Below are 27366 nucleotides of genomic sequence, written 5' to 3'. Positions count from 1 at the left end.
TTGGAAAATGAGCCTTTGAATGCAAACAAAATCTGTGTGGGGAACTTCTTTTGCCCTCACACGAAACTCTCAAACGCACAGCTTCCTATTGGACTTTGCTTGTGAAACTTTACAGAACAATGGTAAATGTGAACACACCCTTAGACTTTCTACAGTTCTTATTTAATTTAACTGACTAATACAATGCTAAACAACAATAATGATAATCATTGTTGTAAAATTACAATTAAAAAAATAAATGTGATTAATGATAATAAACAAACATGTTTTGAACACTTAGTTCGCATAAAATAAAATAACCCAGTAGCTAACATTAATTAAATGCATCAACTAATGAGACATTCATTTGTTACAGCATTTATTATTATTATTTTATGTTAGTTTACAGTAACTCTGGTCCATTAAATAATGTTAATGCTTTAATATTGTACTGTTAAGTGTTGAAATTAAGATTAATTAATAGTAATAAACATTATTCAGTGTTAGTTCATGTAAACAACTTAAAGCTTATTGTAAAGTGTTACTAAAAACACCATTTCCCACATCAGAACGAATCAAAATATTCCCTCCATATCGCTAAAAACCACCAACCTCAGCTGCTTAACTTGCTCCCAAATACTTATCTAGACAAATCCAACAAAGTAGAAGAGGATAAAAAGCCACCCCCCCCCCCCAAAAAAAAAGAAATCGTATATATATATATATATATATATATATATATATATATATATATATATATATATATATAAAGGTGAGATTCTTTAGCACAACAGAGGAGCTGTTTTGCAATGCATGTGTCTCAGCGAGGGGCCCATGGGGCCAACTAGGAGGCTGTTTCTGCACTAACAAGTCTCCTCTGGATCATTTGATCATTTAAATTATTATGCCAGGAATCCTCAGGAGACGACTCAGCTCTTCACATCACAGGGCTGTTTTTAATCTTTCGTCTTCCCTTTCTTCCCCTGAAAAAGTTCAGCCGTGCTCCTGTTGTGTACCTGGTAAAGGAGGTGACTCCCTGAGCCAGCGCGGAGAGAGAGGAGGCTCATGGGAGCACGGCTGACATGGGGAGGGGAGCTACACACGCAGAAGTCTTTCTAAACTCCAAAAGACGGGGGAAATCGCTTCTTTTTCCACTTCAACCCGTGGCGGCTTTCATCCTGTGCTCTCTGGGCACAACAGGGGTCCTGATCCACTCTCGCTTCACAAGCCCAGATAGATCCACTCTGGTTCCCGGCTTGCTAGGACTGGAGATATTTCCAGTCAGATTTTCCATCCCTCTACATCGAGGCCAGACGGGGAGGACGCGAGGGCACAGGAGAGAGCAACAAAAGAGCGGCGTATTTAATAAATCAGGATGTTAAAAACAGTCCGCGAGACTTTAAAGCCGCAGAGCGCATGCACGTGTGCGCTTTGTTACAAAAGCACAGTGGATATTGCGTCAGTCACTTGGGACACTGCTTTTAAGAGTAGTATAACTCCTTTTACACAAAGATGACGGCTTAAATCAGTGCATCAAATCCTTTCTTTTAAGTTCTAATGATCAAACCCTTCAGGCTTTATTCTCCGACGCAACCAGCGGAGCTCCTCAATCAGACGCTGGGAGTGAAACTCTGCAAACTAGATGCATTTGTGAGACGGCGGAAATCACATTATGGAAGTCGCTGTAGATATTAAAGTGTGTTTGCGCGCCTGAATGATGTCTGGATGCATCTGGTTTAAACTGAGGCGGGAGCTGATCAAACCGCAGACACATTGCATGTGGCTTCTTCTTAATTCCCAGAGAAAGAAACCAATAACACAGAATCAAAAGAAACCTTCCCCCCCCCCCTTTTTTTTTTGCACATATACAGTCTTGTTCAAAATAATAGCAGTAAAATGTGACTAACCAGAATAATCAAGGTTTTTAGTATATTTTTTATTGCTACGTGGCAAACAAGTTACCAGTAGGTTCAGTAGATTGTCAGAAAACAAATGAGACCCAGCATTCATGATATGCACGCTCTTAAGGCTGTGCAATTGGGCAATTAGTTGAAAGGGGTGTGTTCAAAAAAATAGCAGTGTCTACCTTTGACTGTACAAACTCAAAACTATTTTGTACAAACATTTTTTTTTCTGGGATTTAGCAATCCTGTGAATCACTAAACTAATATTTAGTTGTATGACCACAGTTTTTTAAAACTGCTTGACATCTGTGTGGCATGGAGTCAACCAACTTGTGGCACCTCTCAGCTGTTATTCCACTCCATGATTCTTTAACAACATTCCACAATTCATTCACATTTCTTGGTTTTGCTTCAGAAACAGCATTTTTGATATCACCCCACAAGTTCTCAATTGGATTAAGGTCTGGAGATTGGGCTGGCCACTCCATAACATTAATTTTGTTGGTTTGGAACCAAGACTTTGCCCGTTTACTAGTGTGTTTTGGGTCATTGTCTTGTTGAAACAACCATTTCAAGGGCATGTCCTCTTCAGCATAGGGCAACATGACCTCTTCAAGTATTTTAACATATGCAAACTGATCCATGATCCCTGGTATGCGATAAATAGGCCCAACACCATAGTAGGAGAAACATGCCCATATCATGATGCTTGCACCTCCATGCTTCACTGTCTTCACTGTGTACTGTGGCTTGAATTCAGAGTTTGGGGGTCGTCTCACAAACTGCCTGTGGCCCTTGGACCCAAAAAGAACAATTTTACTCTCATCAGTCCACAAAATGTTCCTCCATTTCTCTTTAGGCCAGTTGATGTGTTCTTTGGCAAATTGTAACCTCTTCTGCACATGCCTTTTTTTTAACAGAGGGACTTTGCGGGGGATTCTTGAAAATAGATTAGCTTCACACAGACGTCTTCTAACTGTCACAGTACTTACAGGTAACTCCAGACTGTCTTTGATCATCCTGGAGGTGATCATTGGCTGAGCCTTTGCCATTCTGGTTATTCTTCTATCCATTTTGATGGTTGTCTTCCGTTTTCTTCCACGTCTCTCTGGTTTTGCTCTCCATTTTAAGGCATTGGAGATCATTTTAGCTGAACAGCCTATCATTTTTTGCACCTCTTTATAGGTTTTCCCCTCTCTAATCAACTTTTTAATCAAAGTACGCTGTTCTTCTGAACAATGTCTTGAACGCCCCATTTTCCTCAGCTTTCAAATGCATGTTCAACAAGTGTTGGCTTCATCCTTAAATAGGGGCCACCTGATTCACACCTGTTTCTTCACAAAATTGATGACCTCAGTGATTGAATGCCACACTGCTATTTTTTTGAACACACCCCTTTCAACTAATTCAACTAATTGCCCAATTGCACAGCCTTAAGAGCGTGCATATCATGAATGCTGGGTCTTGTTTGTTTTCTGAGAATCTACTGAACCTACTGGTAACTTGTTTGCCACGTAGCAATAAAAAAATATACGAAAAACCTTGATTATTCTGGTTAGTCACATTGTACTGCTATTATTTTGAACAAGACTGTACAACATATTTATGTATTAGTTTTTTGTTTTCTGACATGTTTGCATAGCTATACTGTGTTTTTTTGGACATATGCATCAATAATGCCATGATATTCTAGGAAGCTGACTTCAGTACCATGGTATATTTTACAGTAACATAGCATTAACATCTGATGTCATCACGGTACTGTTTTCGTTGTTGTTTTGCTCATTTTGTTGAAATTCATGTACTCTACTATTCACATGATACTTAAAATACAATGATATTGGTTACAAATATACCACGGCAGTACCATGGTACTGAATGAATTTCAGTACTACCAAGATATATTTTAAAGTACAATAGATTTACCTTATACAATCAATATACCATAGTACCACCACAGGTCTTTATTTTTTTACCATGACAAAAATACAATTATTTTTAAGTAAAATATTCAAATAGCTCATATATATACTTGTATATATATGTGTGTGTCACTTTTTATTATTAGCTATTTCAACACATTCATGTTTACATTTATATATTTAGCAGACGCTTTTATCCAAAGCAACTTACAGTTAATTTAGGCTAAATGTTTATTTTTTAACCAGTACGTGTGTTCCCTGAGAATCGAACCCACAACCTTTTGTGCAGCTAACACAATGCTGTACTACTGAGCCACAGGAACAGTTGTCATGTTTTACCAAATAAAAAGGACAGCAGTTCTAGAGTTTAATTCCCCTATCTGATGTGACCATAAGTATTGGAACAATTGAAAATTTAAAGCAAAAAAAAAAAAAAAAAAAAATTGGCGCAAATCCATTGCATGCCTTCCATTCCTTTGCCCTGATAAACTCCTTGACTCAACTAGCAGGGTGTTTTGGGTCATTGTCCTGTTGCAATCCACTGACTACACAGAAGAAGAGGTTGTATGCTTAGAATCACGTTTGCTTTCCCATCACTTATAATAGATAATCTGTCCATGAACCTCAGTTCCAAGACTCTTCAGACACACCTTTATGCTTTTTTGCAAACTCCAATCTTGCCTTTCTATGTTTGCTGCTGCATCTTGCTGTGTAGAAGTCTTCAGCGGACAGTAGATTGTCAGACCACCACTCCAGCTTTCTGGAGGTTGTTGGTTTATTTTTACAGACACGTATTTGAGGGTTCTTTTTTACAGCTTTTATGATTTGTCTATTGTTTTTCTCAGCCGACCAGGTCTTTGTGGGTCTCTGTAGTCACAGGTGGTTTCTTTCTTTTTCAGGACATTCCAAACTGTTGATTTCTCCACTCATTGTTTTTGACACAGTAGGGCATAAAACTCTTAAAAGTGCTAATCTTCTTATTTGGTAAAACATCTATGTGTTGAATCACCCAATAATAAAATGTGAAATTCTGTACTTTTGTCTTATATTCATCTTTTAATCATATTTACAGTTTTTTTTGTTTTTTTTTTAAATAATTACATCTCTTAACGTTGGGTAACTCCATTACTAAAGGGTAATGATTTGTATAAGTCTCCTTAGATACTTAAAAGCATCTACTGGCGTCAAGAAAGGAAACACTTTGGATAATCAGTCGTTGTCTCATCTTAATTTGTTTTCCCTTAAAAAGCTGCTGCTGCATTACTAAAATAACTGTCACATTCATTCTTTCCCATTTGCTTTGTGCTGTAAAGTTTATTCGTGTTGATTACGGAGGCTATTAGAGAGTGTCAAACACATTCTATCAAATCAGTTGCAATCACTCCCTGATTACATTAAGTGTTAATGGCAGGTAAAGGAGGACGAGTCTCGTTCAGGCCCGTGGTTCACTCAGCGCTGGGTTTGGACATCACAGACCGCCGATTAGCTTTAATGAATCTGTCCTTTTACAGTCCATGTAAATACACTGCTCGTTTTTTCATTTCTCCATAACTTCATTACGCTTGATTGGATGTTTGCCTTCAGGTCATGTTCACTAATACCAGCAAACCCCCCTTATAGATGTTAGAAATCATAACCACAAAAACACAAAATACAATCAATTTCAACATGCGTACAGAACATTAATGAGAGAATAAAGCGGTTGGGGGATGTTTTTTTGCTTTTCTTGACATGTCTGGTACATGCATGAAGTGAAAAAAAAAGGCTACCAATCAAAAAAACTTTTAATGGAGTGGAAATGTTTCATGTGTGTTGAAGGGTCTTCATGGAATCACTGATCCCAATTAAAAAAAACTTTATTTTTAAGAGTGTACCAAATGTAAATACAAAACTGGATTAAAAATACACAATACGGCACTTATTGGTGAGATGATAACTGAACACCTGCTGAATAAACATGCACAAAAGCAGTAAGCAGACACAGCCTTTGTTCTTGAAGCTCAAACAGCACAGAATGTTGCTTGCACACCAAGATCATGTGCTTGATGTATCCATTCATTATGCATGAAGTGTTAAAAAAAAACTTTGAATAAATCAGATATGATCGTCTGATAAATGCATAAATGTATACTCATGCTCAGGAAGTTTTGGTTCAGTAAGATTATTTTTATTTTTTAAATAAAGCAATACTTTTATTCAGCAAAGATGCATTCAATTGATCAAAATGGAAACGTAATGTCATTCAACATGTTACAAAAGATTTCTATTTCAAATAAATGCTGTTCTTTTGAACTTTCCATTGAATGAAGAAAAAAAGGTTTCACCGTTTCAGCAAAAATATAAAGCAGTACATTTTTTTTGTTTCTTAAAGAGCAGATAATCAGTATATTAGAGTGATGTCTAAAGATCATGTGACACTGAAGACTGGAGTTTTGATGCTGAAAATTCAGCTTTGACTCACTGGAATAAATTCAATTTTATAATATATTCTAATAGAATTTAGTTTTTTTAAATGGTAATAATATTTCACAGCGTTACTATTTTTACTGTATTTTTGATCAAACAAATGCAGCCTTAATGAGCAGAAGAGCCGTCTTTCAAAAACACTGAAAAATCTTCCCAACCCCAAACTTTTGAGAAGTAGTGTAAATTCCTTTCTGAGCTCTAGACTCTCGATGAAGTTCTTAGCTTGTTGTGTCTCATTGCTGTGATGGACTGCTGCTCGTGTTGGTTTTAACACTTTGAGTTTTGATCCTTTTATAAACTATTTTCTCAACTGTGTTCCACAAAAACCCGCTATTCGTCTTCTGCTTTCTGCTCTAATTAAGATGCTTTTCATGCAGCTTTGTCTTCGCTCACACCTGATAAAACGACGGCCTAAACTCCCGGTGCATGATGCAACTTTCCCCAACTCACCATCTAACAAAAGCATGATCGATTTCTCTCCTCGGCCTAAGGACGAGACACAGAAAGCAAGTTAAAGTACGCAGCGGCTGCGGTGGTGGCGGGCACGCAGGGTTGGCGCGATGTGCCAACGTGAGCAGGTGTGTCAGGGCGGTCTGTCTTGGCCCTGTCAGCGCTACACCGTCATTAGCCAGCGCGGGCGCAGCGGGGAGCATCGCACGTCTCTCTGGGCCCTCTGTAATTACGCTCTGACATAATTAACCCAGCAAGCCCATTAGCCTCGCGCCGACTGCAAAAAAGCTTCGCTATAATTATTTGTTGTGTGCATGCTAATGAGACCAGCTGTGCGCCCATCGTACAACACGAACAAATTAATTTACAAGGCTGCGCTTCAAGGGTTTTTTTCCCCCTCATACACACACTCTCTCAGAAAGCACCACATCTCTTTTTGGCTATCGAGTGGATGCTCAACGTTCAAAAGTGTCTCTTGTCAGCGGAGATTTCTGAGTGTATGAACTCTAGTGTTTCCCACGAATCACTGATAATAAGGCAACTTTTTTATTTACAGTAAACAAATGAGTGGCAAATTATTACGAGCGTATACTTCAGAGAACAAAAAAACTGCACTGTGTCGCTTAATAAAGATTTACAACTCATAAATTCCCCATGATTTACATTCCAGTCTGATTAATACGAACTTTAAAGTGAAGACGTACAGTAGATGCAAATTTATGAGTAACTAGAGCTTCCTTCTTCACATCAATACATACATTCTTACAACACTAACACCAAACTAGCAGAAAGTACCGTGGTATTACCACGCTTCTGTAAAGTTGAAATAAGATATCTTTATTATCTCAGATGTGTCTCCTATAGACAATAAAATTAAACAGGCACATCTCCGATGATTCTCCTGAGAAAAACACAGCAAAAATCGAACATGTCTCTTCTAGTGTTGCTGAAAAGATCTCAACAATGTCTCAAATCTCTATCTATCTATTTGAAAGCTAACAGCGGCATAGTATATATTGCACACTATTATGAAAATCATCATCTGATACAACCGATGCAGCATATTTTTACGTTTTTGAAAATGTAAAGCATGAGAACAATGCGACTTGATCTCAAATGCTCCATGAAAAACACCATTGAAACTTAAATTCCTCTCATTTTAACATTCAATATTCTTTGTCCTTGATTCTCGAGCGGTAATAATAAATGCTTTTGTGAAAGCCTTGATGAAGAAAGCAATAAAGTGGAGAGAGGAGGTGGAAAAGAGAGAGATGACTGTGTGCGCTGAAGGTTCCCTCTCAAAGCCTTTTTGTTTTAGTGGCGTCGTGAAGGACACAGTCGGACAAACATCAATAAGAATCAGCTGTGAAGTGCGCTTGAGGAGCAGCTGCGTGCGGCTTCGCTGGAGACGAGTGATCTCAAGAAAAGATGAAGGATACAAACAAGAGGGAAGCCAAAAGAGCGGGCGAGAGAGGCCGAGAATTTGTGTTAACTCTGAAATATCAAGTCAAGGCCAGCAGGATGATTTCAGGAGATGTCTGTGACGCCTGGAGCCGTGTGAATCTGACTCAGGAGTCATGAGGAAATGTGGGACGAAACATCTATTCAAGAGCTTCGAGTGATTCAGATACAGTCACATACAATCTGTGAGAGAAAGCAGCCTAAAAAAGACACTTCAGATGTCTGAATGTCACTGCATTACAAACTAAATATCGGAGCAAGTGTCTTTCATCTCAAAGGCGCACGTACACACTTTAAAAGCAACATTTGGGCTTGTTTTCCAGTAAAAAGTCATCCTTAAAACAACAATGCTAAATTGAAAATTAAATTGTGTACGCTAAAAAAATCCACCTACTTCAGCCTTAAAACTTCAATTCAGTTGCTGCATTTCAATTGACTAAAAAAATCAAGTTGAACCTAGTAAAATAAAACACGTAAAATATACGGTACAAAAACCGCAGCTGTGGTTGCCAGAATTATACCGTAAAAAAGTGTAACACTGTTTTAGGTTTAACAGTTTTACCTTAAATGTGCAGTTTAATACCGTAATTGAACTGATATAATGTTAATATACCAACTTATTGAAGCACTGAAATCTGTTTTGTTCCTTTGTATCACACTGGTAACCACCAAAAGCAGGTGGTGATGAGAAAGTCACGTGGTGAAACAAAGCCCATCACAAGCAGCTTTTAAATAATAAGATACAGAGAAGATGCACGGTGTCATTCACACAAGCACTAAACACCATCATGGTGAGGCTCATTAAACTGAAATATGCAATAAACATTCATTTAACAACATTATATGTAACATGCAACCCTAATAAAACACAACAAAAAAAAAGGAAGAAACGTAGTTATTTCAAAGAAAAAAAATCTAATTCAAACAAAATTTGAAATGCAACGCAGAGAATTCTGGGAACGTCAGTTTATGGTTTTTCCCGGTAAATTTTACAGGAAATTATTTACAGTGTATAACTATAACATATAACTTCAAAAATTAAGTTGAAATTGGTTCAGTTATTTGGATGAGTTCAAATAATGACAGAAAAATACATTTAATTGACATCTTGTCAGAGAATCAAAACCAATCTGAACAATTCATTCACAAATCGGACTAAAAGATTCATTTACAAATCTGACTCAGCTGTTCTTAATGGTTCACTGAAATGGTTAAACATTTCAGTGGCTAATTGAACTGAGAACCACCTGGTAGTTTTTTATTTCTTAAATGCAAAATATAGGTTGGTCCTAAATGGCTTCAATTTTATGAGCTGAATCACGACTAACAAACTGAACTGGGACACATTCAATTATAATAAGCAGCCTTATTAATAAAAGCTAATCAAAAAAAGTAATCAGCATTATGTGCATTATGAGCAGTGTGTTATCAGTGAGCAAAAGAATCAGTCTCAGAAAAGGAATCGGTTTAGTTGAATTGATTCTTTAAAACGAACTGTTCAAAAGAACAGATTTATGTAAATGAGTCAGACCTCCCATTACTACTAAACTTCATTACATTTATGTTTATAATAAAATAAAAATCTAAAACTCTTTAAAAACAAATTAATTTCTGATAAAATTGTGCTTAAAATGTGTTTAATTATTATTTTTTAACTTTGAGTAAATGACACTTTGATCTTTCAAAAAAAAAAAACTCACAATATATTCTATAAAGACAAATAGTAATATCTGACACAATTATACTTGTTTTAAGGAGTTTTAGTTTTTTTTTTAATTATTTAATTTTTACTGGAATAAATTACACTTGCTTAGATAAAAAAAAAAAGTTAAAATCAAATATTTTCACTAAAAATAAATCACAAGTTCTGACAAAATTACACATGTTTTAAGGACATTCAGATTTTTTTATGTATTTTTATTTATTATTTTTTACTGGAATAAATCACTCTTACTTTGATACTTCTAAGCGAAATAAAAATAATTCTAAATATATTTACTAAACACAAAATAATATATCTGACACAATTATACCATTCTTGTTTTAATGATTTATTTATTTTTATGTATTTATTCTGGAGTAAATTACACTTTGATATTTCTGAGAAAAATAATTCAAAACATATTCTCTAGAAAACAACCCAAAATAAGACACAATTATTCTTGTTCAGAGGAGGTTTAGATTTTTTGATTCATATATTTGTTTCAGTTTTTTGTTGATATTTTGATATTTATAGCAAAGACGTTCATTTGTAAAAACAAAATGTGTCTTAATACCTTTTGAAGCCACTGTATGTAATCACCGTAAATTCTACAATTTGTTTAAAATATATTTTACCTTTAATTCATCAGGTAAAGCATTTAAGAACATGATTATTTTCATAATGACTTGTCAAGAGGATATTGTATACTGTAAGTTACTGCGAGGCGTCTATATTTTCCATCACACACTGGCTCCAGTATTTTCTCCCTCTGGGCTTCTTCTCTATAGGGACTCATTGGCCGGGCAGCACTTTTATGAACATTATGCATTATTAAACATCTCCTGGGCTTTGTGTTTATTACTGCTCTTACAAATCATCAGTACATAATCTCAGGCGGCCCACTGAGATCTCACACACACAGAGGAAAAATCCCCTGGAAGACTCAGATCTCCAACTATGAGATGCTCAGAGTGTGAACTACTAACGAAACATGTGACACTGAGCGCATTCGCTCCTGAAGGACCTCAAGACCATAAACAACCAGAACCCAATGGAGGAAAAGGCACATCAAAGCATGCTGTTTTTTTTTAAGTGTGCCAAACTACGGTAGCTCATGTGAGATTCACCTTCAGTGTGGAGGAAAATAATGAACTGCACAAAATACTGTCACTCTTCCATGAAAACGGGAGCATAAAGAGGCTTACAGCTCCAGCATGAGGGAGTTACCAGAGTGAAAAATACATCAGACTGTACACTGATCCAAAGTACATCTCAAACTGTCATGAATGTGGAAATCTTTGATGGTTAAAGAAATAGTTGCTCACCTTTAAGTTATTCTGGGACCCGAATGGATACTGTAAGTCTCAAAAATGACCAAAAACATCAGAAAAGCACTACTAAAAGAGCTTTTATGATTCATGTGTTAAGTCCTATAACATACAATGAACAGACTTAAGCCATAATTCACTGACTCACATGATTGATTTGATTGATTTACCTTTTATACATACATTCTCATTCTTAGAATATAAATATTTTATTTTTAATCACAACTATGATTAAATAATAAGATGAACTATTTGAATATTTATAAAAACATTTTTAAAAAAAATGTATTGTGTGAATTTTTAAACAGAAAATTATGATGTATTTTTCACTAAAAACGGACAAAGTCATTTGGGTTTTGTGAGTTAATAATGAGTTAAAGTGTGGTCTTTTCCTTACAAAAGGAATTAAATGATTTTCAAAGACTTGGAATAGTGTGTATAAACTAGAACACTTTAATCTTTTTAATATTTTGACATTTTTTTACATAATGAAAATGTACAATGTAAGTAAAAGCGCAAATTTAAGTAGTAATTCACTGATCTGCAGCTTTCAAATCTCAAACTTATTCAAAATAGGCACATGAACACATCAATAATGCCAAACACCATCTTATAAACCATAAAGGAATGAAAATGTCATGTCTTTTTATATTACTTACTTGTTTTATCTTTGTTCCAGATACGTTCTCAATATACAAAAATATACAATTTACAAATTATACGTAATATACAAAAATCCATCATACAAAACAGATTTTTAATTAAACCTAAATCAAATAAAGAAATTATATATATATATAAAAAAAATCTTTCAAAAACATTTGAGATTTTTTTTTAGGTAATTTCCACTGCAACCAGCAATACTAACCCTAATAGTGTTTGATCAAAAGTAGACAAAATAATTTGTTATATGAGCAATATGAGGTTATAAGGAAAGATTATTAGCGAATAATCTCTTTAATTTGGGTCCGTTGTTCACACAAAGCATCAGATGACTTTAGATGTCTCTAAATATATTTTTATAACACTTTAATGCTGCCTTTTGTAGCCAGACAGTGCTGTATTGAAAGTGAATGGCTACATTTAGAGCTTTATGAAAGATTTCAATCAGTGATTGAGGTTTGAAAGTAAGTAAATACTAATTTTGACAGTGACCTGCTGAACTCTTCTGCAGTACCGCTGGTCACCACTAGTTAGCGCCGTAGCACTAGCATTCATTAGAGCAAGCGGCATGAAGAAGGCTGAAGTTGGCTCCTTTTAAAAGCAGCTGGTTTCGGTCGACACACAGCTATTTCCTGAAGATCCACAGCTCTCGACTGACATGAAACGTTCAAGACACTGCCTCAAGGGGACTGAGGGAGGGAGAGGGGGGCATAGGGGATTATGGGTAAAAAAACACAGGCAGAGGTAGAGCGAGCACCCACGGCGCCTGTCTTATGGCTACGCCCCTGGCAACATCCCTCTCCAGGTGAGCGACTACAGAGAGACGCTTTTGAGTGACAGAACACGCCGGCAAAGCAGGAAAGACGCTCCTCTGGAGGGACTAACTTTGACTTTCCTCCAGTAAGAGGATGCAGAAATGGAAAGCATCCATATGACCGCGGGGCATGAATATGACGGCGCTAAAAACACATAACCGAGAGCTGTGTTATTTACAGCCGAGGATGTGATGAATCTTCTCGGGGCGAGGGATTCGGATGGGGAACGTGTAGCAGATGGCCCGTTAACAACATCAGGTGAGCCGCGAGCCTCCCAAATGAGCTACCTGAGAACGGAGAGGCGCTCCGAGGCGAACCAACGCTTTTAGAAAGCAGACAACAGACCTTCCCTTAAGAGCCGCAAGAGCTGCGAGATCACAGGAAGTCGTCGATTGTGGAAACAGACAAAGAAATAAAATGTTTAACTTTGTTATTTTGGTGAACACACACACACACACACACACACACACAAGTGCAGATTTATGTCTCATATGCAGGTGTTTCTTCAACTACAGTACAAGCACTTTTATGTCACGAGGTTGATTTTTATTAATACTAACAGATATAAATAACTAAGAGAACTAGTTTTGTCATATCACTTTAGGACATGTTTTGAATATCACTTTATTATATTTTATGATCTTTATGAATATCATTTTATTTTTGATAACTCAAAAGTCTTTTAAAATATTGATTTTATTAGTTTTACCTTTTTTCAAGATACATTATCAATCTTAAAATATGAAAACAAATTATATTAAATTACATTTGACATTACAATCCATTATTTGTTTTATTTTTAATTAGTTATTTATACATAATACATTTTTTATTAAAAATAGACTTTCTGAAAATAAGTTTGTGTGTGTGTGTATTTATATTTAAAACATTAAGGACCATTTTCAATAGTTATTTTGTAAAAATACATTCTCAATCTTCTCAAGTGTATATATAAAATTAATAGTTATAAAATACACTTGTTAAAACATTTTAAATAGTCACTTTGTAAAAATGCTTTTTCACACAATATTGTTTTGAAAACAGAATTAAGATAATAAATATAATATTTACTAAAAGTCAACGAGATTTAGTTTGAGATGTAAGGAACAAAGAAAAGCCAAGGTAAATATCACGTTTAATTTTTACCTTTATTTTACTTATAATATTACATTATAATATATTTTATTATAATTAATATTTCTCCTGTTTTTATATTGTTTTTATATATTTTGTGTGCATAATTTCCAGTAAAGCTGTAATTTTGTCACAATATGCAACAATAAAAAATATTATTTAATTGCGTATATTTAGGATTCCATAAAATGATGAGATTACCCTAAACAATATAAAAGAGATGGACAAAAATGTTGAAAATTGTTTTATTTTTGAATGTTATCAAGTTATGTGATAGATATATAAAATGGACAAGAACAGATTTCTTTTGTGATGTGTGCATGTCTACTGTAAACTGACAAATTAAATAAACTATTGCAAGTTCAAGTTTATTTTCTAAGCGTCCACAGGGACAAAAGTGCCCAGAGTTGAGAAAATATTCACATCTGTTTTACAATTGTTTTTCATAATTATGCACAGCTGAACAATCAGGGATTCAATAATTGCTGACAACACAGGAAAACGGAGCTAAACATAAGAAAGTGGAGATGTGGAGCCATCATCATCGCGATGGTGGATTTCTGTTGATATCAGCCACACAGACAGAACGAGAGACACACAGAGTGATTAGCATGTAGAGCGTAAAGGACGCATCAGCATTTTCCCTTCGCCTCCTCCAAACTCAACTCTTTGTAGATAAACAGATGAGCAGCATGTTTTTGTTAACTTTATCAATACCGTACAAGCGGTGCATTGAAACAGAGGTCGCAGGACTCTATCGCTGTCATTGAAGAGTAAAGGCAGAGCAGTGGACAAACCTGCGTTATCTCCTAATACAGTATCTGGTGCACAAACAGTACAGGTACAGTAACTGAAGCCGCCTATACAACCATGATGGACATAATCACACTAAAATGCCTTGAGACACTAAAGCAGAAGCTGATTTAATCCATAAGGATTTGAATGGATGAAAATATGTTCAGCTGTGTATTTTATAGGGCAAACCTAAAACAATATACTCCAAAAAAACTATCTCCTATAAGAATCATAGTGGTGATTTTGCACAGGCAACATTCATTTATGGTAGAATATATACAAATCTAGTTCAAATGTGCATTTTATTTATCACTGCCTCAGTTAAAACAGCAGAAAATATGTTTTAGTTTAAGATAAAGTAATTAGATCTTAGTTGAAAGTGCTGAGTGTGTTACATACACAATCCTATGCTGATAATGCATAAAAAAAAATCATAATCAGTATTTTCTTTTCTTCCAAATATCTAAATATCCTTACAATGAAATTGAAGCAAAACTGTATAAAGTGTGTAACTTGTTTTTAGAGAATGCATGTTGAATTATTCCGTAGTTTTCTCACTTCATTTGTAAATTTAATTTTTTAAAGCTTAAACCTCATTAAATCAAACATTTTCATTGATTTAAAACAAGAAATAATAATTTTAAAAAGTTAAAATTGGGCCAAAAACTCCAAATATAATACATATATTTTATCTTAATGGATGTTCAGATACTTTTATTGCATGAAGCATGTATCATCAAAGTAGCTTTGCTTTACTGAACAGTCTTTGAATGGCAGGAGGCATCAAAAACTATTATATAAAACTAAATATTATTCAATATATCCTAGCTTTTTACAGAAAATATTCAGATATAACCCCCTTTGTAATCATTGACATTTTCATAAGTAACTGTAATTTAAATACACTTTTTTAATTAACTATAACTGATTCAATTTCTACATTTACTTTGTAATTAAATTGTAACACTGTTACATGTATCTAATCAGATGTTACGTAACAATGTTACACGTATTTAGTTCGATGTTACATGTTACATGTATCTAGTTCGATGTTAATTGTTACATGTATCTAGTTAGATGTTACATGTATCTAGTTTGATGTTACATGTTACATGTATCTAGTTCGATGTTACATGTATCTAGTTAGATGTTACATGTTACATTTATCTAGTTCGATGTTACATGTTACATGTATCTAGTTCGATGTTACATGTATCTAGTTAGATGTTACATGTTACATTTATCTAGTTCGATGTTACATGTTACATGTATCTAGTTCGATGTTACATGTATCTAGTTCGATGTTACATGTTACATGTTACATGTATCTAGTTAGATGTTACATGTTACATTTATCTAGTTCGATGTTACATGTTACATGTATCTAGTTCGATGTTACATGTATCTAGTTCGATGTTACATGTTACATGTATCTAGTTAGATGTTACATGTTACATTTATCTAGTTCGATGTTACGTTACATGTATCTAGTTCGATGTTACATTTATCTAGTTTGATACATGTTACATGTATCTAGTTCGATGTTACATGTTACATGTATCTAGTTAGATGTTACATGTTACATTTATCTAGTTCGATGTTACATGTTACATGTATCTAGTTCGATGTTACATGTTATATGTATCTAGTTCAATGTTACATGTATCTAGTTCGATGTTACATGTTACATGTATCTAGTTCGATGTTACATGTTATATGTATCTAGTTCAATGTTACATGTATCTAGTTCGATGTTACATGTTACATGTATCTAGTTCGATGTTACATGTTACATGTATCTAGTTAGATGTTACATGTATCTAGTTCGATGTTACATTTTACATGTATCTAATTCGATGTTACATGTATCTAGTTAGATGTTACATGTATCTAGTTTGATGTTACATGTTACATGTATCTAGTTAGATGTTAAATACTGTACGCGTCTCAGATTGGGTGACGATTTCTCCAGGTAAAAATAACGAGGTACGACATGCTTTTATAAAATGTAGTGTAGTAAAAACGACAAAATTATGCTTTGGAATGTAGTAAAATAAAAGTTTCTCCAAATAAAAATACTCCTGTAAAGTACAGATTCCTAAAAATACTAAAAATACTTAAATTTACTTAAGTACAGCAACAAAGTAAAAATACCACTGGAAAAAAAAGAAGAAAATAGTGCACATCTTGAATTTTCCTTTGTAGTTTTGGTTTTACTGGTTTACAGTTAGGGTTAAATCTTTTTATTATGTGCTGTTTTGTGCTACTTTATTGTACATGTAAAACGACTCAGTGTGTGTTTGTGCTCTGATTATGAACACACATTTAATCAACATGTCTGATCCACAATCTTCAGTGTTTCAGAGTGAGTTTCCTGTCCTTTACAGCACCTGGGACAGTTCATTCCCGGGATGGCGGGTGGGGTGACCTTGCTCAAAGCCAGTGGAAAGCACAGATTAATAGGATGCTGTAGACGACAGGATCAGCCTCACAGATGGCAGGATCCGTCAGGGGTCGATACAGATGAAAACATAGCTCTCGTCATCAGGACGATTCGCAAGGAGGTCAAACGGCAGGTTATGCGAGCACCTGACGACCGCGGCTTTGGGGGGAAATTTTGGCAGCGTTTAGACAGCGTCACACTATTGTAGCATGCACAGACGAGGTAAAATTGGAGTTATTCACCAGGACTTTTTACATAAATCAAAGGAAAAACAAAACAATTCAGACAGATTTCGTCAAAGTTTATGGCCCTTGTGTGTCTAAAACATATGTTAAGAAACATTTCCAATCAATTCTTCTTTATAAGTTATAAGTTGGTAATTGTTTTACATTATTTTAGTAGCTGACTGTATATTGTACAAATCAGAAATGTTTTCTTGAGCAGCAAATCAGCATATTAGAATGATTACTTAAGAATCATGTGTCACTGAAAACTGGAATATGATGCTGAAAATTCAGTTTTGATCACAGAATTAAATTACATTTGTGAATATATTACAATAGCAAACACTTCTTTGAAATCGTAATAATATTTCACAGTATAACTGTTAGTTTAAAAAAATCCTGTAGTTTTGATCAAATAAATCTAGCCATTATGAACAGAAGAGGCTCCTTTTAAAAACACTAAAAACTTTACTGACCCCAAACCTCTGAATGGTATCCAGTCCTTCAAACATTTCAAGTTAAAACAGTCGAATAACAAATATAATCTATCTGGAGCTCAAATGCCACCAGAACTATTTTATTTCCAGTGCAAGAAGGCTGTTTAAAGTTTGACATGCTTCCTGAAATGTGTTTTTATTTTCTAAATAAGGAAGAAAGAATCACAAGTACTCTTGTAAGTGAAAATATGTTTTTTGTCAATACATATAAAAATTATATAAATAAAAAATATTGATAGGAGAGCTATAGGTCAGGGATTCACACCGAATACATCTTCAAAGCGAGACACTTTACGCAAACGAAAATGCATTACTTCTTTCAAAGAGCACGGAACAAAATGAAGTGCAAGAGATCAGAGATCTTTAAAGTCAGCCTGTTTTATACAAAACTTCTGTCTATATAGGCATAATTCTCATGTGTAACTGTTTTGAAATGCTCTACATAGGCAGCATTGTTCACACAAACATAACTGATTTCAATAGCACATATTGCATTGCAATACTTAAAGGAGCATAAAAAATATGTTTCACATACAAAAACTGGTTAAAATTACACTGAGAAATGTTTAATCATTACTTCTCAGCACTGGGAGACATATAGTTTGCCTAATCCATCGGCTTGGATTTATTCACCGAACCTGTCGCAATGCATTCTGGGATTGCATTCTTTGTGAAGGCTACAATTTGGCTAAAGCAAGGCAGCCTACCTTGGTCAGAAACACACCTGTGATGCCTGAAAATGCTGTCTAGGTAGGCAGCTCCCTAGGTTTTGGAGCTTATCTCTCCAGCAGAAGTCAATGAATGTGTAAACAGTAGCATCAGCTTCCTGTGATCTCTGATAGGACGGTCCAGCATCAGGCCCCTGTCCTCTTTCTCTCCTGTCTATTTGTCTGGTTTCTCTCTTATCGTTTCTCCTCTGCTCTACACTCCTCATCAATCCCACGTTTCACTTGTGAGTGTCGGTCAGCCTCCAGCTGAGTTCTGATTGGCCCACAGCGGTCAACAGAACCTGAGACCATATGGACCCACACGACCCCAAACACATCCAACAAGCATAAAAAAGGGGCCACTTTCTACACTTTTGCAAACACTTACTATAGTACTAAACAAAAATGGTTAACAGTAACAGTTTTACATGATCATTTATAAACAGACTGTTTTTGCTACTCTACCTTTAAGATTTTCATATAGAAATGACCTCATGAGGGCAAACCAAGATACAGTAAAGGTGTTTATATGTAAATATACATGGTCATATGTTAATGAGCATCTGATGTCATAATTTATATACTGTAATATAGCAGGATTAAGCTGAAATCAAAATAAAATATTACATGAAAAAAACAAAAACAAAACAATAACGAAAATTAGAAATGTCACATTGGCAATATCTGCTACTGTACCTTTAAGAAGTCCAAATCTAATAAGCTCATGGAAATGATGCCATAAGCATAAATATATACTTTAATATAGTGACTAATTGAAAACAATCAGTGCTGTTATTGCTAATATTAACTAATAAAATAATAAAACTCAAAAAAATAATTTGTAATAATTGAAGTAAAGCTGAAATAAAAATAAAATATAAATATTAGATGAACCTCAATGAAAATTAAAAATGTTGCTTTGGCAGCTAATAAAAATAAAATACATTTTCAGTCCAATTAAAAAAAATCTAATTAAAACTAGAACTAAAACTAAACAAAAAAATTATAAAAGCACATAAAATTAAAACTGTCATAAGCATAAAATTGATAGTTTAATATAGTGCTCTAAGTGACTAAATTTGCATTGTTATCAACTAAACTGTTAAATTAAAAAATATATTTTAGATAAAAAATGTTAACTTAAAAAATAATGTAAAAAATAAATACAAAAACAATATTTTACGTGATTTATGACACCTTAAACCGTTTTTTAATTGGCATTAAAAAGTCGAATGAATAATATAATTTAAGCTATCCGTTATAGTTGTGTATATTAATGTTCCTTCGAGTCATGTGAAATTGAGCGGTGAATGTATGGTTTTGTGTGTGTGTGTGTATGTGCAGCTCACCTGGGGCCTCGATCAGCTGTTTATATATTCCCAGGAACGCAGACTCCGCCTCCTTACTGCGCTGGTTCAACGCAACCACCTGCAGCAGAGAGATGAGCTCATCAATCCAGGACACACATAAGGGCCACGCAACACATAATAAAACACGCCAGTCAATAATTCTGCTCCATATGTTGATACCCCAGAGCTACAAATGAACAGAGCAAAGTTTATTCCTGTACTTAAATAGAGAAAAACATTAGCATGATCGCTCATGAGGAAAACTCCGTCTAATAAAGTCAGCAATGCAAGAAAACATCCGATACTTCGACAAATATACCAGAGACTCCACATAACGACTTCACACTCATCACAACACAAGGGGATGTTCTACTCATTATATTTGTGCATTATGAATACAGTGCATCACTTACTATATCTTACTATACTATACACACCACACTTCAAAGACTGCTGTTTCCCACAATGCAATGCTCTTGACTTGAACTTTCACTTGCAGTGTGAAGAACAAACTGGAGGTATAAACAGTATTTAAAAAAAAGAAAAAAAAATTCCCCTGATTTATTTAATCAAACCAAAATTTTACTTTTTTACTTTAAAAAAAAAAAAGTAACCTATTTGAGAAAAAAATATAGAATCAATAATATCTATAATGGTCATGTGGAAAATTTAGCATACTAATATTTGAAACATTTATTTACTGTTTCTATAAAATAATAATAATATGCAGTATACAGTGTGTGCATTAATGTTCAAAAGGTTAGGTTCGACAAGTTTTTTTTTATGTTTTTGACAGAAGTATCTTGACTTACCTAGGCTGTATTTATTTGAAAAACGGTAATACTGGGAAATATTATTACAGTTTTAAATATCTGTTTTCTATTTGAATATATTTTTAATTGTAATTAATTCCTGTGATGCGCAGCTGTGTCACATGATCTTCAGAAATCACTATAATATGCAGATCTGCTGCTCAAGAAACATTTCTGATTATTATCAATGTGGAAAACAGTTAATACAAAATCAGCATTTATTTGAAACAGAAATCATGTGTAACATAATAAATGTCTTTCCTGTCACTTCTGATCAATTTAATGCAGCCTTGATAATTAAAAGTATTAATGTCTTTCAGATTTTTTTTTTATCTTACAACAAACAGTATTGTATATTATTATTGTTGTGTGGATATTATATAACATTGTATTATCTAATTCTAAACACTACAGTGCTAAATGTACAGTAAAGATACAAAAGCTGTCACCTTTTCAAAAGGTACACCTTCATAGAGTCGATATTAAATGTACAAAAGTGTACCTTTTGAAGAAGTACCACCCTATGGACAGCTTTTGCACCTTTTTATTCTGAGAGTGTATAAAGGCTGTATGTGTGTCTGTGAGACCGAAATGAAGAGTAAAATGCTGCTGAGGGCTCTGGGTCTGTGCTGGACTACTGTGGACAATGAAGCCAGGTCAGATTCAACCAGAACCTCCTCTAACCCGACCCGTCACCCCTGCTATTCTCCTCTCCACAGGGGACTCAAACCAATTACGGATTAATTAAGAAAAAGCAGGAGCAGAATGGACCGCCACCTGGCCCCATAGAGAGGGCACCTGTGCCTGTGGATATGTGGGTTACAGCTCCAAAGACCACACAGAAGAGCTCCAGAATAAGAGCGATTCACTCCAGCCGTGCACACTCGGCCCGTCCCGTCATTGAGAGTCTGATGATGATGCCAGGACGATGCCAGCTTTGTGACGGCAGAAGAGAGACTCAACAGAAATAAAAGACGCAGAGTCCTTCACATTCAAACAAATCATCAGCGCTTGACTCAAAGGAGATTTTGTACTGAAGTAAATCAGAGTGTGGCGGGTGAAGAGAGGTCAATGGCTGCTGTTGAATACGCCAAACTGTGAAGTGTACATGAGTCAAACGAGTCAAGAACTGATCTGGGTCATATTTATAAAAAAAAAAAAAAAAAAAAAAAAAAAAGGGTTATACATACATTTAAATAATTTTTTTAATTTAAATAAATAAATAAAATACTTTTTTTTTTCATAAAGAAGATGAAGCATATTTTAGGACTTTTTTTTAGAAATGTATACTGTATATATATATATATAATGACCAAAACATTTCTTCAGGAGATTCACTGATACTGTGAAACTAAACCAGTAGTCAGTATTCATAATAATATGTAAAACACTATGCAGTATACAACACGCATTGCAACATTCAACATCACATTTTACTACTTTGCATTTAATTCCATCTCAGAAATAAAAATAGTTTGCACTTTGAATCCAATTTTGGTTAAACATATAACTTGTGGAAGTTAGATCGAATAAGTTAAACATGTTTAAAACATATTTAAAAGGTCAAGTGAATTGCACTGAGTGACACAGTATCCCGTGACACGTGTGCTGCTGCATACTGCACATTATTTTCATTGTACACTAGCAGTAAAATTTGCACTCTGCACACATTATACATACTGCATATTACTTTCTTTGAAAATGATATGCAGCATTGCATTGAACCTGCTCAATAAGCATCATGTGGTCTGAAGCAGCGTGTCTCGTGGAGTTCATGCAGAATAGAGCAGCGCTACAGGAATCGATACTGATACAATAGTCTCCCGCACTCACTGTCTAAAAGCAATTGTGTTTCTCTCTTTATTTTTTTAGTTTTCTCTCTCTCTCTTTTTTGAAGTCATGACATTCAGTTGCTCCATCAGCACTGGAGCTCACACAACAAACACAAGCCAACAAATGTAAGGGAAGAGAGCAAGTGTGATGTTAAACAAGTCAGAGCATCTGCAGATGTGATTGGTCTGATAAGTGCTGCTTCTCAATGGCACTGAACCTATTTAACACTGCTTATGTTTCAGCTTTAAAGCTGAAGTTGGTTATTTTCACATGGAATTGCAATTTTCAGAAACATTTCAGAAACTCCCCCATCTGCTATTGGTCAGACTTAGAGATAGTCCCGCCCCCAAACTCATGCCATTGGACGAGCAAGAAGTTGACATATCAGGCCAAACAGATCAATGTTTTAAAAGTAGTAATCAAGTTATCAATGACCTATATACACTATGCAACAAAAAAAAAAAGATACCAATTTGGTGCATAAAAAAAACAAACAGAATTCGCTGGTAAATTTTACTAATAATTACAAAGACAAATGGCAAGTAACAGTGAATTAAACAAGAAATTTGAAAGTAGAAATCCCGAAATAGTATTTTCTTGTATGTACTGCAATAATCTTTGTTTTATTAACAACTTTAGGAAAAAAAAATAATAATTAGTGTACGCTGAAAAGAAAAAACAATTGGTGTAGAAACAATTTTCACTTTAAAATTGTTAGTGAATTTCCCAAATAATAACAAAGAAATAGCAAGTAATATTGAATTAAACATGAAATTGTGATTTAGACAGACTGAAATAGTATTTTATTGTAAAACACTAATAATTTTTGTTTATTTACAACTTAGTGGAAAAAATTGTGTGCACTTTTACAATGTTAATAAAATTCACGATTAAACTCACACAATTTATATGTAACATTGAAATTTGTGAAATCCTGAAATAGTATTTTCCTACACAACACACTCCAATAATCTTTATTTATTTTTTTTTAAATAATAATAACAATTGTATCTTATTAGAGACATATGCTTATTTATTTCTGAACACTTTTTTCCCCTCCAGCATTTGCAGTCAGGACTGGAAACATGAATGAATTGAGCACAGACTGGCTCACATATGGCCGGATAATCACGCAAAGATAAATCCCTGTAATTCTCCAAGAGACAACAAAGATCTCCTTATGAATTTACACAAGATGAAGAGCCACTTCAGCCTCCATTTTTCAAGGCCATAATGACTTGTTAGACAAAAGCATAATCACCATGACGATCAGCATCATCATCCTCATCACACGATACACTGTAACAATTTTACATAAATCTTCATCATCTCCTAACAGGAAAGCACACAGATTACCTCCAACATCACACCATTAACCCGTCACACACACTGACACACACACACACACACACTTGTTTAACGAGAAATCATTTACCTTGATCTTGAAATACAAGTTTGATGTACTGCTAAAAACAGTGTAACCCTCAAAACCTCCTTTTTGTGAGTATTTATTTAAAGTGAAAAGAAAAAATAGATTTATTCAGTTTTTTTTCACACGTATTGCTTAAGACAACAATTTGGAAAAATTCTCCTAATTTTTATTCACCATCATTCAAAAGCTTTTAAGATATTTTAAAAAGTCTCTTCTGCTCACCCAGGCAGGAACTATATGTTTAAAAATACAATAAAACCCGCAATATTGTGAAATACTGTATTATCATTTTAAATAACTATTTTAATTTGAATATATAAAATAATTGTAATTTATTCCTGTGATGCGCAGCTGTATTTTCAGCATAATTCCTCCAGTCTTCAGTGTCACATGAGAAACATTTCTGATTACTATCAATGTTAAAAACAGTTGTGCTGCTACATATTTTTATGGAAATGTGAATCTTTAATGAATAGAAAGAACAGCATTTAATTAATAATATAAATGTCTTTAACTCCTTTCTGTATAAAAGTAAATACAATCATACTGAGTTCAGGTGTTTTAACAGTAAATGCATAAATTAGCATTATTAGTGGACAAATTTAACTAGTGAGAGTATGAAAAGTGTGTTTTTATAAAATTCACAAGGCCAGAAGTGTCCAAAGTTGAAACAGCCCTGTCTGACAAGACACTTTTAATAATTCTGTAGAAAGTTGATAGTAATTTCTTCTTCTAGTTTGTAAAAGCAGACCTCAGCACTGCACGTCTTCTGTTACTTTATAATTACAGCTTCAAAGCGCAAAGAACTTCAGGATACTTTAGTCCCAAAACTTAAAGGTATAATTTAGTTTTTACATAAAACACACTCCAGCATTCACTGACTAATTTCTCATTTGCACAAATGAAGAGAAGAAAATCAAACGCTCGACTGCCAAAAGCATCTGTGGTTGAGTCCCACAATTAATTTGAGAACAGAAACTGTGAATCTGTGAATGTATTTTCACATACGTGCAAACTTTCGACACACACACACACAACTCTTGTGAGAGGGTCAAGAAGAGCACAAAGTAATCAAGAAAAGTCAGCGTAAAAGAACAAAAATGTTTTTTTTTTTTTTTTTTTTTTTTTTTTATGGGGAAGACAAAATGGTAAAATGTAAAATAATAAGTTGTCACAAATGAACCTGCCATTCTGAAACACAGAAATGGGAAAAATATTATATTATATATTATTATAGAATTTATCCAATAATTTATTAATGATCATTGTTAATTCTATTAATATAATTAATACAAATGTTTTGTTTTAACTTAACTTATATAATTTTATTCTATACTAAATTATCGTTAATTCTATAAGTATGTACATATTCTATACGTTCTATATGTATGAATTTATTAAAATAACTTATGGTAACATAATAACGTAGAAATATGAAAAAGATTATAAAATGTATAAAACATTTATGAATTATATGTATACTAAATATTTTATATCAAATTATTATTATTAAATTATTATTATTAAATTAAATTATTATTATTAAGTATAACATTAGAAAATGTAAGAAAATATAAAAAAATATTATATCAAATTATAAAATAGAGTTTGAGTGTATATATATATATGTGTGTGTGTGTGTGTGTGTGTGTGTGTGTGTGTATATTAAAGGTCCCCTTCTTCGTGATCCCATGCTTTAAACTTTAGTTAGTGTGTAATGTTGTTGTTAGAGTAAAAATAATATCTGTAAAATTCTAAAGTTCAATGCCAAGCGAGATATTTTATTTAACAGAATTCGCCTACAAAAAAACGACCCGTTTGGACTTCAGCCCTCTAGTTCCTGCAGTAATGACGTCACTAAAACAGTTTTTTTATAAACGCGAAACATGAACACATGTTATATTGCACAATGTAAACACAATCAAAGTTTCAAAAAAGGGCGTAAAACGGGACCTTTAAGATGTACAACTTGCCCAAAAGTAAATGTGGCTGATCTGACCTATAAACCTGACCTGACCGGTCATTTATTAAGTACTCCAGGCCCAGAGCATCCTTAACATGGACAATGAACAAAGATGATAAAAGATCATCTATATTCTGACAATATTTTAAGCACATATATAAAGCAAACTATGAGTTATAATCATAATGATACAAATCTGGCTGTGAAGTTTGTGATGGACTGTGTGAAAAAGCAGCTGCTGTCTCTGAAGTGCAGAGAGAAATGAGCAATCGAAGTCCTGACACATATCCAGTCCCCACGTCAATTCTGATCAGCAGCCTGTGTCACTCACACACACACACACACACACACGCTGTGACAGTACCAGCTGGAGAAACACACTGCCCTCTGAGAGACCAGACACACTCTACACTACTGTCTCCCAAATGGGGGTTCATACAGGAACTGCAAGGGGTTTCCAGAGTTGTTAAAAAGCCAATAATGAGCTAAAATCAAAAGTAAACTTAAAATAAATAAACAGGGCTGTACAATTAAACCAAAATTATGATATGACTTTAATGCAGTGTTTTTTAGCATCTGAAAGTGAATGCTGCTTCTCACCAGATACATCTCTGCATGCAGAACACAGTGTGCATTTGGTTCTCTGTATTTACATAATTTCCAACATTTCTGTGGACAAAAGTTTACAGAATTTCATCACTTTTAACTCAGTTTAAAGACTTGAAGATTTGAATGCTTGAAAGTGTAGAATTTATGACAAATATTGGGAATATGTAGCATATAAGAAAAATATTTTTATAATTATCAAATTGTTTTGTTTTTTTTACATGCAACTGTAACTCACAACACTAATATGTTTCTGTATTTATTTTTATAATTATATAAATACATTTTACAAATATAATTAATTTATAAAATAAAATAAATATTTTAAAATAATTATATTATTATACAATTATTAGAAAATAAATATATGAAATAATTATAAAGTTTACATACTTTATGAAAAATTTAAGACAAATATTGGTAATATCATAGGGTACTACTTAATTATTTTATAATAATAAAAAACACTTTATTTTACATTACAGCACTAATTTACAACAATTATAGATTTGTCTATCGTTTTTATAATTAACTATATAAATAAATTGTAGAAATAATAATAATAATTACAAATATTTCAGCAGCAAAAAATATGAGACATTTTCATATCATATGAAATGTTCTATTGCTGTTAAAATCCCTATATATAAAAAAAATATTGCAATATAATGTTTTTGGCCAAGTTGTGCAGCCGTATAAATAATTGTAAAATCTAAACAATCAAAATAAAACATTTACTGTTTAACTGTTTGATCATTAACCAGCATTAGATGTGTTGTTAAATGTTAACTCAGAGGTACAGTACTTCAAGTCAATATTTCAGCTGACGAAACCGCTTGGGAAACCCTGCTCTGCCATGAGCCAGATCTGAGTACAGCAGA

At 33.9% G+C, this 27366-nt stretch overlaps 1 protein-coding gene across 1 annotated transcript in view; it reads right to left on the bottom strand.

Annotated features, from left to right (window-relative positions):
- LOC113052819 (homeobox protein cut-like 2) overlaps nt 1-27366 on the bottom strand; it is a 54977-nt gene that overhangs the window by 26417 nt on the left and 1194 nt on the right. The window contains exons 2-3 of the mRNA XM_026217272.1: nt 23746-23816; nt 19840-20026 (exon numbers count right to left, since the gene is read on the bottom strand). Of these exons, the coding sequence (XP_026073057.1) occupies nt 19840-20026; nt 23746-23816 (258 nt within the window). The remainder of the gene's footprint in view (nt 1-19839; nt 20027-23745; nt 23817-27366) is intronic.

The sequence above is a fragment of the Carassius auratus genome, chromosome 33 (assembly GCF_003368295.1).
Source record: "Carassius auratus strain Wakin chromosome 33, ASM336829v1, whole genome shotgun sequence".
Taxonomy (NCBI): Eukaryota; Metazoa; Chordata; class Actinopteri; order Cypriniformes; family Cyprinidae; genus Carassius; species Carassius auratus.
This window is presented reverse-complemented; position numbering and strand designations above follow the sequence as displayed.